Source organism: Pleurodeles waltl, chromosome 9 (genome assembly GCF_031143425.1).
Source record: "Pleurodeles waltl isolate 20211129_DDA chromosome 9, aPleWal1.hap1.20221129, whole genome shotgun sequence".
Taxonomy (NCBI): Eukaryota; Metazoa; Chordata; class Amphibia; order Caudata; family Salamandridae; genus Pleurodeles; species Pleurodeles waltl.
This window is the reverse complement of record NC_090448.1, coordinates 22154098-22168572: the sequence shown is the minus strand read 5'-3', so window position 1 is coordinate 22168572 and position 14475 is coordinate 22154098. Positions and strand designations below refer to the sequence as shown.

Genomic DNA, 14475 nt, shown 5'->3' with positions numbered 1-14475 from the left:
AGAGACCCCTTGGTCTCTCATAGGAAACTATTGGAAACCCGACGCGTGTTTACATACTGCACCCGGCCGCACCCGCGCTGCTGAGGGTGTACTTTTTGTGCGGACTCGTGTCCCCCGCGGTGCCCTACAAAACCCCCCTGGTCTGCCCTCCGAAGACGCGGGTACTTACCTGCTGGCAGACTGGAACCGGGGCACCCCCCTCTCTCCATTGAAGCCTATGTGTTTTGGGCACCTCTTTGACCTTTGCACCTGACCGGCCCTGAGCTGCTGGTGTGATAACTTTGGGGTTGCTCTGAACCCCCAACGGTGGGCTACTTTGGACCCCAATCTCAAACCTGTAGGTGATTTACTTACCTGCTAAAACTAACATTACTTTACCTCCCCCAGGAACTGTGAAAATTGCACTGTGTCCACTTTTAAAACAGCTAAATGTGTTTTATGTGAAAAGTATATATGCTACTGTAATTATCCAAAGTTCCTAAAGTACTTACCTGCAATACCTTTCAAATGAGATATTACATGTAGAATTTGAACCTGTGGTTCTTAAAATAAACTAAGAAAAGATATTTTTCTATAACAAAAGTTGGCTGGATTTGTCTCTGAGTGTGTGTTCCTCATTTATTGCCTGTGTGTATGTACAACAAATGCTTAACACTACTCCTTGGATAAGCCTACTGCTCGACCACACTACCACAAAATAGAGCATTAGTATTATCTCTTTTTGCCACTATCTTACCTCTAAGGGGAACCCTTGGACTCTGTGCATGCTATTCCTTACTTTGAAATAGCACATACAGAGCCAACTTCCTACAAACGTCTAATATTATTAGTGTTGTAATAGTGGCCACATGAGGCAAGATTACATGCCTCTGCATGGGTAATACACACATAACAGCCATAGCTGAAATGCCTCGGGTACCATGGTAATAACATTTATAGAAGGTCTCTTCAATGCCACATGATTTATCAATCAAATTTCTAATTTAAATATATTTTGGAAATTCAACCAATTTTCTCCAAATATCAGCTTATGTGCTTTGAAAATAAGCACATTTTTGTCTGAAATATATACTCTCAATGTTGGTATACATAAATTAAGTCAACCAAACAAAAGCTGCTAGGTTAGTAGGCTGGGCTGCATGCAGGAGAGCTACTTAGAGGTAGCCGGAGAGTTCCAGTAGCTCACGAGCTACTCGTTGGAAAGGCCTGGTATAGATATTTGGGACCTGTAGTCACGGACTAGTTTAAAGTCCTTCAACTGACCCGCAGTTTGTGACAGATCTCTTCAGTTTTCCCATGCCTGTTGATTTAGTGATGGCTGGTTAATTGGCTGCACAGTACTGGTGATGGACAATCCTTGTAGCAGATATGTCTTATGTGAATGTAAGAGGCCTAAATACCACAGCTACCCACATTGCCAGAACTGGTCAATTTGCATAGCAAAGTCTTGATCTTTCCTTGTGTCTTATGGGCCTGAGGGAGCCTTTTCTCTCACGGACGATAGCATAGTAAGACAATCTGGGTAGTTCTGTTATTGGGAGAAGTGTAGGAACGCTGGGTGGTCGGACACTTGTGGATCTGCACAAATTCCATTAGCGCGATCTGCTTTCACTTTTATTTTGCTGTGTAATGTACGGTGTGCTGCGGAAAACAGCAAAACAACAAACAAACTTGGGACTCATGAGAAGCAATTCCCTCACCTACTGACTTTGATTTTGGAAAAGAAAAAGTTTCTGATGTTTTTCCAGAAACATTTATTTTCCAGCACTGTGGGTGACCCGTGGAGGTCCACCGTGCTGTGAAGGTAACTTGGTGGATATCAATGGGTCATCTGCCCAAAATCAGTTAAAAACCGCCAAATTCATGCTGCCTCGTGTCCTGTCCAACAAGAATTGAAGACAAGTTGTGGAGATATGATGGCCACGTTGCATTAACTTCTTTATTGCATGACCACAGGGGACTTCTCCAGTTCCAAGATGCCCACGGGATGGTCGGCTTTTGGAAAGGGGCAACAGCGAAAAGCACAGTGGTCAAAGAAAGGTGGCAGGTGCAGCAAATAGCCGTGCACAGCCAAGAGAAAGTCTCACATGCCACACATGGTCTATAGAGAAGATGGATAGAGAGAATAAAAAATGTTGAAGTACAGAGGTGACAGAAAAGAAGCTAGAGAGGAGAAGTTCTAGGAAAAGAGGGGAGATTGAAAGAAAGAAAAGAGAGTTAATAGAAAAAGCAAGAGAGCACGAGAGACAGGAATGGGAGGATAGATGCTGCAGCAAACAGTAAAGAATAGCGGGGAAAATGTTGAGAGAGGCAGATGGGGCAGAGATTGTGAGTGAATAGAGAAAGTAAACGAGGGCCTAAGAGAACGGAATGACAGCTAGGTGCAAGTAGACAAATGGTGATTGGCGATTTTAAGTGGTATTCATAGCTTATATTTTGGCAAGTACACCTGGCCTAATGTAATTTCAAGGCACAATTTTGCACTATATTTTCAAAAAAATTGATCTTAGTGTACGATCCACAAATCACCTTGCATAATAGTCTTTAAAATTCTAACAAGGTCTAACCATTGTAATGGGATTCACATTGCTTTTTGCAAAGTGCTTAACAATGGCACCCCTTGCTATTTGTTACTATATGCTCTTTGTGAGAAGTGGTGACACCTTGTCTTTCAGTACATAACAGCCATGTCTACATTTGCTGCTATAGTTGCTGAACACTACAACCATCTTGCTGCAAAGGTAGAGTTCTATGAAGGAGGTGATTTGGCTTTCTAGTATACATTTAATCATGACAGTCTCAACTGTTTCATAATATACAGATTGAGGTTTATCTGCACCTGTAGTAATGGCAAACAACCCTCTGGAAGTAATTATTTACCATTTGTAGTATAATTAGCAGGCTTCCATGCTTTCTGCATCCATCACTCAGAAAAGTTCATTCTCGTGCCACCTTTAAGGTCCTATGCAAGGAGCCTGCTGCATGTGGAGGACTCTGCAGCATTTAAATTGGAGGTACCCTGCGAGCATCATCAAAGGAAGAATGAGAAACTCACCCTGATTGTCTAGTTGATGCCTCCTAATGTGCTTTCCAAACAGTAGAACAAACTCACCACGTATATATAATAGTTTACAATCGCTAATGTAATGTAATTACAAAAACAGCTAAGGTACCTGGTGTCCATTATAACTTTTTATTTCTTTTATGTTGCAGAATCTGCTATTGGAAGTACTCGCCCATACTCCATCCCCCACGAGAAGACTACCACAGCTTCGCCGCAAATTTCCTCTGGCCTGACCACCATATCCAAGATATCAGTAACTGGGCGCCGAGGTCAAATACGGGTGACCACTCAAAGAGCACTTCAGAAACCAAGACTTATAGAAGCTTTGCCTAGTGTGTCATCCTTCAAGGAACCCTCGTTGACCCCACCATGCCAGGGAACGCATGGGGCTTGTGAGCTTCTTGTGCCAAACAGGACCTACCTTCAGTGGAATGACCTGAAACGAACCTTGAGCTTTGCTTGGGAGATGCACGTCTACGGAACCGCTGTCCTTTACCTCATTTTATCTATAATTGCCTTGATCAACCTGATAGGGTCTCCAATCCTCCATAGCTTCAACCTTCCTTACGTCATGGCCTCCAATGCTCTCCTGGTTTTGGTAGGCCTTCTCAGGGCGGTCTTCTTCTTTACTGACCCCTACGCTACCAAGTCCACACTGTCTCCTCAGACTGCTTTGGTGCTGTACAATATTACCTTCCCCCTCATCCTCACCGCATTTGCTGTTTTGGTCCTGATGATGCTGAAAATAGCCCAGTTGGAGGTTCTTCCTCCCAAGATTCAGAGTCTGCCCTTGTTAGGTGTGGTTGGCGTTGTTCAATTCGTCGTACTGTTTAGTGCGGATCTCTTTTCTCACTTTTTGAACCCTTCTGTGAATATTGTCCTTCACTTCCTGTCAGCTTCGTGGGGAATATTCTTGATGGTAGGAAATGTTGTGGCCTACCACAAGCTGAGAAAGAGTTCTGATGCTATTGTGAGCCGACCACAGATGGAATCACCAGCTTCCGATGACACTCTTGATTTACAGGACCGAGGAAGAAATCTAAAGTGTTTGTTTACATCTTCGCGGGTCCTCCTAGCTTGTAGCGTCTTTGGACTGCTGTGCTGCGGCTTTCAGGTCTATGCTGTGCTATGGCTATTTGAAATTCTCGGCAGGTTCAATGAGTTTTCATGGTCCTGGTGGTTTCTACAGTTCTGGTATCGCATCTTTGAACTGGCCCTCTGTTTCGCCATGCTCTTCGTAGCATCCCATTCATTTTGCCGGAAGTGTGGCAGCAGTGACCATACCTGCTGGGCCAAAATTGTGCAGTATCTGTGCGCCTACAGCAAAACAGAGACTCCTGATTACCCCAACAACTGCTATGACTGGGCAAATGGTCACCAGGACAAGTCAACGAACAATGATATCAGCAAGAGCCTCATCCGAAACCCACCTGAGAATGTTCCACTCAAATCCTTGAAAGATAACAATGAGAACAAAATTACTATTGGGTTCTACAATGCCGGGTCCTCGTCGCCACTCGCCAGGCCAAAACCAGGGCTCGTGTTTGGCCCCAAGTCCCAGAATGTTGTAATCGGCCGCTCACACACCAGCATTTGCTTCGAAAAGGAATCCATGCTCTCACTTGCAGACCTTGAATTTCGACCTCCCTCACCCATTAACTTAAGCAGAAGTATTGATGAAGCTCTGTTCCGAGAACATCTTGTCCGGGATAGCATATTCCTTGATTCAAGCCTCCAATACCCGAGTTACCTTTCCAGACAAGACTCTTGCTCCTCTCTCAAGGAATGCTCAACCCTCAATCCGACAATCGACCCATTGATTTCGTCCGATTTGAAGATGCGAAGGAATAGCATCCCGGAATACATGTACAGTCTGGCCAGGTGCAGCTCGGTCACCGATGTCAACTCGCCAAGTGTTAGTCTCCCACAGAGCAAGGACCTCCCTAATGATGTGACCACTGAAGCCGCGGCTTCAGGCAGTTCCCTGGACAGCTTTTCTAAAGAGTCCATCAAGATCAGCTGGAATCCCTGGCGCCACGGTCGCTCATCAATTGAAAGCCTTCCGCTTGAGGATGCCCCCAGCAGTCAACTCCTCGCTCAGGCAAGCAACAGTGCAGTTCCAGCGGAGGTCAAAGAACCCAAAAAGGGCAGTGCAAAGAGTCTCCTGAAGCTAAGCCAAGGGATTGATTGTCACAGCATCTCAAGCGACACCATTGAACTGTGAGATCGAAACGTGTTGATCCGAGCAGAAGTAAAGTTTAAATCTCTCAGAGAAAAGGGATCCAAGATAATTCTTTCAAAGTAATGAACATGGTGGATCCCTTGTTGGAAGATCTACACAAGAGATTTTTTTTCAGAGAGGATGTGGTTTACATAGCTATAAAAAGACAAGAAACCCAACGTTGTGTTGTGTTGAGACTGAAGTGTGTAAAGAAGCAGGCGGGGAAAATCCCTCGCTCGTATGCGTGAGTTGCTTGAGGATGACTACAAGTTAACAAAAGCACACCTGTTCCATGCGAACAATGGAAAATATTACTTTTGGAATAGCCTCCAGAATATTTTTTATAAAAATATAAATATATGTATATTTTTTTTCCAGATAGGGTTTTGTTGACTGTATCACAGACTCATCCAGCAACAAAAGGGGAGTTAATGTCTGCTCCTTGGCTTTTCTGAGATAATCAGAGACTTGGAGGTTCTGTCCTCCTCCCCTTATAAAGGTGGAAGAGGCCTAAATGGAGACATGTGTCCAGGTAAGTTCTGCATTTAAGTTAGAGCTTGAGCCTGGCAGAGGAAAAATGCACTTATGGTACCCTCACTAGAGGGGGGTCGACCGCAGCGGGTGCCCCCCACTATCCTGCCACTTCTTGGACTCTTGCTTGCTCCACCTCTGAAGTGTTTAATAAACTTCTACCAGCATTATTTGCAATAACGACGTCTCCTCTGATCCCACCGTTGACCAGCGCAAGAGAATGGACAAGGTACTCAATGCACTAGATTTAAACCAAGAGGGGCAACCACTATGACAGCGCCGTATCAGCAGCATATAGTCACTACGCAGCATAGTGCCGGCCATAAACGTACGCACTTGTGCTCTTGTTCTCACGACATTGCTACTCACTGATCCAGACTAAAGGGAGCCTTCAAAAAATGTCACTGGAGCTGTTAACATCTATCTGAAAACAGGCTGACATGGTAGAACCTAAATAAGAAAATTTGTGACCAGGTTGTGGCAGGAAAAACAGTCTTGCAATTGTGACCGATGAGGCTCTGTGAAACTCAGATGACCTTCCAGCGGGAATGTTCCCTTGCAAAGACCCATAGATGTTAGTGAGAAGCCAACCATGTATTGTATTAATGCATTTTTTTAATAGCTCAACATCTGTGAAGCTGACCTTAGCAAGTCTGGTAGGAATAAAACCCCTAGCCTAGAAATCACACTTTATTACAGAGATTCCTTTTTGGATAAAAGTTTGAGATTTTTGTTTGGCCTCTATCGAAAGTGTAATGCAGCTTTGTCCATTAATATGACATCCCCAAGTGCTAAAAAGAGGCCAAAAAGTCATAGGGTGCATGGTCAAGAGACATGGGGACTGATTTAGTTTTTAGCAGATGGGTTACTCCACAACAGTGACGGATAGCCCATCAGCTGAAATATGAATCCCGCAGGATATAATGGGATTTAGATTTCAGCTGAAGGAGCATTTGAAGCTTGAGGTGCTATATGTAGAACATTATTGTATATAGTGGTCAGGTTGGGGTGGATTTTTCTCTAGGATGTGATGAGAGGGACAGTTTTAGGCAGCACACTGTTCAGATCGATGTTTATATAATTACGCAATAAAAATTTGATGCACAGGGAGACAAAGTGCTTTGCCCAAATTTGCATATTTGTGGGCAGTGGCTAGAGCTGGGATAAAAATCCTAGTTTTGAGGTTCCACAATGACTATCTCAGCCACTAGGTAACTCCTCTCCACCTACAAAGATCTGTCACTAGATATCTCCTCCCTACCTACTGAGATCACAGTTACTAGATAACTCATCCCCATCTACAAGCATCTCAACCATGAGATGGCTCATCGCTACCTACAGAGATCTCAGTCACTAGATAACTCCTCTCCACCTACAAAGATCTCAGTCACAAGATAACTCATCCCTTCCTACAGAGATCAGTTACTAGATAACTCATCCCTACCTGAAGAGATTGCAGTTACTAGATAACTCACCCCTACGTACAGAGATCTCAGCCACAAGATAACTCATCCATCCCTAAAAGAATCTCAGCCACAAGATAACTCATCCCTACCTACACAGATCTCAGTTACTAGATAACTCATCCCCAAATACAACAATCTCAGCCATGAGATAGCTGATCTCTACCTACAGAGATCTCAGCCACAAGATAACTCAACCATCCCAACAAGCACCTCAGCCACGAGATAACTCATCCCAACCTACAGAGATCAGTCACTAGATAACTCATCCCTACCTACAAGCATCTCAGCCATGAGATAACACATCTTTACCTACAGAGATCTGTCAATAGATAACTCATCCCTCCCTACAAGCATCTCAGCCATGAGATAACTCATCCCTACCTACAGAGTTCTCAGCCATGATAACTCATCTCTACCTACAGAGATCTCAGCCACGAGATAATTCATTCGTCCCTACAAGCATTTCAGCCATGATAGAACTCATCCCTACCTACAGAGATCTCAGTTACTAGATAACTCATCCCTCCCTACAATCATCTCAGCCACACAATAACTCACCCCTACCTACAGAGATCAGTCACTAGATAACTCAGCCCTACCTACAAGCATCTCAGCCACGAGATAAGTCATCTCCACCTACAGAGATCTCATTCACTAGATAACTCATCCCGACCTACAAGCATCTCAGCCATGACATAACTCCTCCCGACCTACAAGCATCTCAGCCATGACATAACTCTTCTCCCCCTACAAGCATTCACTAGATAACTCCTCCCTATCTATAGAGATCTCAGTCACTAGATAACTCATCCCTACCTACAAGCATCTCAGCCATGAGATAACTCACCTTTCCCTTCAGATATGTTGGCCACAGGATAACTCATCGCTACATGCAAAGATTTCAGTCACTAGGTAACTCATCCCTACCTAAAAAGATCTCAGCCATGGGAATCCCTTGCCTTCAAAGATCTGGGCCACAAGATAACTCACCCTTACCTACAAAGATATCTACCTGTAACTAATCCACCGCCAGTCTCTTTCCATCTGGAGTCAAAGGACTGTGGCAGGGGTTGTGATTACTTTTCTCGAGCTAATACTTTAGGGAAATATACTTCTATTATTGATATTTTGTAGGCTACATTTTTAGTCAAAAGTCCCACAGTTTACATTGTGGTGAACATTATCACACAGAATGTCTACGGTGCAGTCCGGGCATACTCTTAATGCCCCCACTAAGAATGGCGGGGAGGTCAGGGCCATGATGGGGCACTGATTCATACATGTATATAGCCCTTTGCAGGGGACCATACTGACCAGATTGTCCCATGCCATGTTTGCCCTTCTGCCAAGGTTTCCTAGTCAGTGTTTTCAGTCAGGACTGTGGATTGCATCAACAGTTTGCATTTTCTGCAGCACTTTAAGAGTAGAAAAAGAAGTGAAGTGAGAAAGATGTAAGAAATATGTGGAGGGTCTCAGGATATGTTGACTAAGACTCCCAAGGAGAGTCAGCACGTTTTACAAAATGAGCTGTGCATGTGCTAGATGAGTGTTAGTGATTCTTTATGAGGCAGTATACTTCTCTAGGCAACAGTGGCAAAGTCCATCCATTTATTCATTCATGCATTCATTTATTCATCACCTTGAGGTGATTGTTTGCAGAGCTCTGCTTTTCAGGTATATCATTCACTCATTAAGTCATGCACACATTCACATACTAATTCATTCACTCACACAGAAAAAGAAATATGACGCTACTCAGGTTGGGCTTTGCGGTCAATTCTTCTAAGAGCCTCTTATCAGTTTGTTGGACAAAAAATATCTCTCTGGTAAAGTACATTTGTTTCCAAATTCAAACAAGTTCCTAGAAAACCTATTTCCAGTCAGAAATAACCTTATTCTAAACATACCAGGGCTTGGTTTAGGACATGAAAAGGTTGAATTTGGTGCCTTTAGGAACATTTTAGGAGCATTTTAAAGAGCCGGTGTGCTGTTTTCCAGTAGGCAATGCTGTGAAGGTCAGAAGAAGAGAGAGAAGGGTTTATTTAGAACTTTGTGGAGGCTGAACTTTTGAGTAAAACGTAGAATGTCCTCTTGTCAAAGCTTGTGGCCTGCAGCATTTAGACTGGAGACTGAGGACCTTATTTGTATTTTTGGCGGACAGCTTACTCCATCACAATGGTGACTGATATCCTGTCCGCCGAAATATAAATCCTATTATTTCCTATGGGATTTATATTTTGGTGCACAATATCCCCGGAGATGAATTTCAGGAAATTCGAGTGCATATGGAGACCGCTGTGTATCGAGGGGATAAGAAGTTGCACCTGGAATATGAAAACCTCCTTCACAGGTGTAAGTGAAATGTAATAAATCCCAGGTGAAAATGAGGATTTACGCCTACATGTGGATCCCTGCAGAAAAGGACTGTTTATTCCCAGATCTGGAAGAATCCAGGTGGAATGCAAGGTCAAGAAAGGTTCACTGATGTACACCTATGACCCTGTGTGAACCAAGCCTAGCTCAATGGACATAGAAATTGGGTGAAAAGGGTAATCCTTGTACCTCAACCGCGGTTGGAGGAGAATGAAGAGGCGAGAGCAGAATATGAAGTTCTCCAGGTACAGATTTGAGGTTAGAGTTGTCCTGTGTAGAAATGACGAATGACTGTGCTGTAGGTGAGGGAGCATGTAAATATTGAAATTAGAAAGTAGGAATGGGCAGAGTTCAAGGAGTCCGAATATGCAGAATTCCACAAAGTTGAATAAAACTCAGTGGAATTCCACGGAGGCGGAGTTCCGTGACCCACAGAGTCCTGAATACACTAAGCATGGTCAGGCCTGGTTAGCCAGGCCCAACCCTGCGTATCGCTTCCGAGATCAGTCACATTCAGGAGGACCATAGGCAGTGAAAGCTGCTGTTTCAGGTTTCTTCTGCACCGGCCAGAAAAACAGCAGGGTCCTCCTCTCCTTGCCGTCATCTTGCCTCCCTCTGGTCTCTGTACCCTGGCGCCAGTGCACGCTGCAGCCCAGTTATGGGCTGCACAGTGCAAATGCCGACTGGGCTGCAGCGCATACTGGGTGGGCTCCGCTGGCGGGGCTAGCAGAGTTTTTGACTAACTCTGCGCTCCATTCGGAGTTCCAAAAACTCCATTAGCTCTGCCAGCGGAGTGGAGCTGCCTGCATACCCGTAATTAGGAGAGACAAGTGGTTGGTCCAATGTAGCGTAAGCCTTCGACAAAGTGTTCACAGTCCGATGAAGAATGCACTTGGTGTGAAACAAAGTGTGATGACTAAGGAGTCTTCCCTGAGGGCTTCAGAGGGGCCGACTAATATCACAGATGGAATGCTAAACAGATTAGCAGAAAGGGGGCTTCTACGAAAGTGGTGTCACTTAGCAGCTGAGGGAAAAGACAGTCAGTCCACACAAGACCATCTGTTCCAGCCTTCCTGGCCATCAGAAGCCCTGGCCTCTGTAGGCCAATCCATCTCATCCCAACATGAACGTTCCTCGACATTTACTTATGGGAACTTGTGATTCCACTTTCTGCACATGACTGTGCCCCCCGAGACCTTTATCTCTGTACCTCAGCGGTACCATATTAGGGCAGTTCATGGAGCTCATTGCTTGCCTGTCTCCTTTGCTGTTCTTCACATGTCCTGTGGGTTCTTCCAACAATCAAGGCCCCTTGAATGGTTTGGTTTCTTCTTACAATTAACAATAGAAGAATAAAGTTTAGAGGTGATGAGAGCCAGATGTTGCTACTGGACACATTGACAATTAGCAATTAAAATGTTTTTGTCCCTCAGCATCTAGTGAAGACCCCACTTGAAAATGTAGGAGCCTATTCAAACCATCCCGGGAAAAAGTAACACTGATGTTTTCTCATTAAAAATAATTCTATTCACACAATGTAATCGACAGTCAAATTCCTAAGTGGAGCTAAGCCCGGTGTGGACGAGGGATCTGAGAGAACTACAATCATTTGTCAAGTAAACGCTCCATTATGGTATTACGTGACACATGCAGATGGGTGGACATGTCATGGTCTGGTTCGGTCAGTTGTTCAAATGTTGTATGTTCAATGTGACCTCACCATTACTTACTGGCTGCTGGGAAGGGATGAGCCATGAGAGACAGTGGGCTGACGTCTGGGTGGCGTTTAATGCAAAGAGTTTTCATGTACAGGAGTCTACTGTTCTTGGGTGCAGCTGCAAAGGGAGGTTCCTATTCTGCACGGTCTGCAAACTGATTGTCCTCCAGATGTCCAGTAGAACTCAATTGTGAACTTTGCACTTGCAAAGCGTTCCTGTTGAGATCACTCGATGCGCGGTGGAAACTTGTCAAGCCAAGGTGGAGGCCCGAGGTGGATCAGAGGAGCGGGACACTTATTGGATAGAAGATCTATTTATTCCTATAGTAGAGGTAATTGCAAAGACAACCACTATGGGAATCATACCAGCTAGGAACCCTCTGTAATATATACACTTATACATAGAACCACTGGCAGGGAAGGAGGTCTAACTTACTTCACCTGCACCCCTATTTTTTGTACGTGTGTATAAAAGGCGATCATGTCCATCGTTCATAGTGACGAAACGTGATGACTTTAGTTTCTGACAATCTGAGAGTGCCATATTGGTGACCGTGTTAGAGGTCGACTTCCCGGTCATGTGCGACTGGGGGTCTGTCGCTCCGTCTCAGTGTTTTGGTGTAAACAGTTGTACAGGGTATATTCTGAAACCTGTTCCTACAGCTTGGACACCAAGCAATTCCGAATGTGTGCCAAAAATGGATATACAAATAAATATATAAATGAATCCTTGTGTGTCTCTGAGTCCATTTACAAACCACTTTACTTTCTTCCTTAGTCGCATAGTGTATATAAAACTTTGTTACACGTCATCGCTTGGGGTTCTCCAAGTCATTCCTTTAACGATGAACGTCAAACTGCAAATTGTTTTGGATATAACGCATCAGTGTTTCGGTCACTACTGTCTTAACGGGACAGGGTCTTCATCTTGTCAGGCAGTTTTAGTCAGGTAGGGTTGCTGCCGTTCAGTTTGAAAGAACACAGGAAACAATCAACATGTTTCGAGATGTGCACAGGAGACCTGGAGACTGACACAAATGATCTATATCCGTTCAGTAAGTCAGTGCCCTTTCTACTTGTATGCCCACATTTAGGTAAATTAAAAATGGAGAATTTGAAGAAGAAAGTGGGTGGAGTTTACTTTGTCCTTTGACCTAGATAAGAAGCATAAAGTGAGAAAAGTAGCGGGCAGAGAACACCTGTAGTCATGTTGAAACTATTAAGGAGAACATAAGTAACTTAGTTTGATAACAACTCTTTAACTATATGTTGGTGGTTAGTTCAGTGAAGCAGATTTGAATAGTTCAGTTAATGAGTAAACTCCTAGACTTGCAACTAAAATATGTCCATCATTAGCTCTGTCCTGCCCACCACCAAAACTGAAGAGACATTGACACCATTCTTTAAGATCAATTGTGTCAGCCATCAATTCAATATTTCTAGTAATGGTAAAAAACATACATTGAATGGTATATACATGTGTGCATTGTAAATGGCATTACATTATTCTGCACTTCCATGCAGAGTTTAATATATTCTGAAAGCCTAGTCAGATACAATGAGAACATTTGAGGACATTATTCCTAGAAACGTTCTGCGCTCTTCACCTTCTTGCCTTATGGAGGTATTAATAGTCTGCATTGGCAGTGTGGTAGCAATGCGATAAGTAACCAAGAACTCACACCACGCCGCCTTATCCTCCAAGGCCTTTCATCAAAGGCATAAAATTGGACGTCCGACATTGCAGTATATTCAGCGCTCGGGTTCTTGAACTCCTTATGTTACTTTATTTGCAACAAAAGATTTAGGTCTTGGCAGAGGGGAATACTTCATCACAAATGTGACAGATATCCTATCTGCCTTAATACGACCCCTGATATCATATGGAGATTTTAATAAAGGAGCTGGACTTTCCGTCACGTGTCTGACGGTACCAAAATCTAAATCAGGCCTGTAATCTGGGTGTGTGCCAAGCAACTTGATCCCTTGTCCATGCCTGATACGATAGACCGGAACCAGATTTCATGTCAGTAGCTGTACCTATTGTGTCAGGCACCAACTCCAAGCCAGTAGATTACCACTCCCCGCTTCTGTGCCATAAGTCACACTAACAGCTATTGTGGGCCCTAAGAGAGACCCTGTACCATATTAATATCTTCTCCCCAAAGTTTCCCAACAACTCTGCACTCGCTGCACATGTAAAATAATTCCATATCTTTCACAACTTTCTTGGTTGCATACACCCAGCACATGCTTCATTATGGGATGCAGATATTTCTAATGAAAAAATGAACTTTATTAATTTGTCAGCTCCCCTGACCATTTGCCTGAGTTTACAACATGTGCCACCCCACTGCCTGCCTGTTACCTCTGCCCCCAGATAATTTTACTATGTCACTCTGGCAAGTTGAGTTTAGGCCCTCATTACAACCTCGGCAGTCTTTGGAAAAGACCGCCGAGGCTGCGGGCGCCAGAATACCACCAGTGCGGGCGGTATTCCTGGCTCCCTATTATGACTTTTCCGCTGGGCCAGCGGACGGTAACAGTGTTACTGTCCGCTGGCCCAGCGGAAAAGTCACATCAACATTGCTGCTGGCTCGTAATAGAGCTGGCGGCAATGCTGATGTGCAGCGGGTGCAGTAGCACCCGTCGCGGATTTCACTGCCAGAAATTCGGGCAGTGAAACGCACGACGGGGCTATGCCTGGGGGCCCCTGCACTGGGGCACCCCGAATCCCCTTACCGCCAGCCTTTCCATGGCGGTGTTGCATGGCGGTGTCTACCGCCATAGACAGGCTGGCGGTAAGGGGAGTCTAAATCCCCAGGGCAGCGCTGCCCTGGCGGATTACGACTGCCGGGACCGCTATGGCGGTATACCGCTGGTCCCGGCGGTGTTACCGCAGCGGTCAAAATGAGGTGACGAGTACCACCAGCCTGTTGGTGGTACTATCGCCACTATAGCCCTGGTGGTCACTGACCGCCAGGGTTATAATTAGGGCCTTAGTGCCAAATTTACTTAGACAAGAGTAACTTGCTGAAGTAATTATATTTCTTAGACAGTGTCAATGAGCCTCTCACAACAGATGTGAGGAGGTCTTATGGCA

The 14475-nt window shown here is 44.6% G+C and overlaps 1 protein-coding gene across 1 annotated transcript in view; it reads left to right on the top strand.

The window, feature by feature from the left end:
• PRRT3 (proline rich transmembrane protein 3) overlaps positions 1-12099 on the top strand; it is a 181606-nt gene extending 169507 nt beyond the window's left edge. The window contains exon 4 of the mRNA XM_069206162.1: positions 3214-12099. Coding sequence (XP_069062263.1) covers positions 3214-5288 — 2075 coding nt within the window. The 3' untranslated portion in view covers positions 5289-12099. The remainder of the gene's footprint in view (positions 1-3213) is intronic.
• The last annotated feature ends 2376 nt before the right edge of the window (positions 12100-14475 follow it).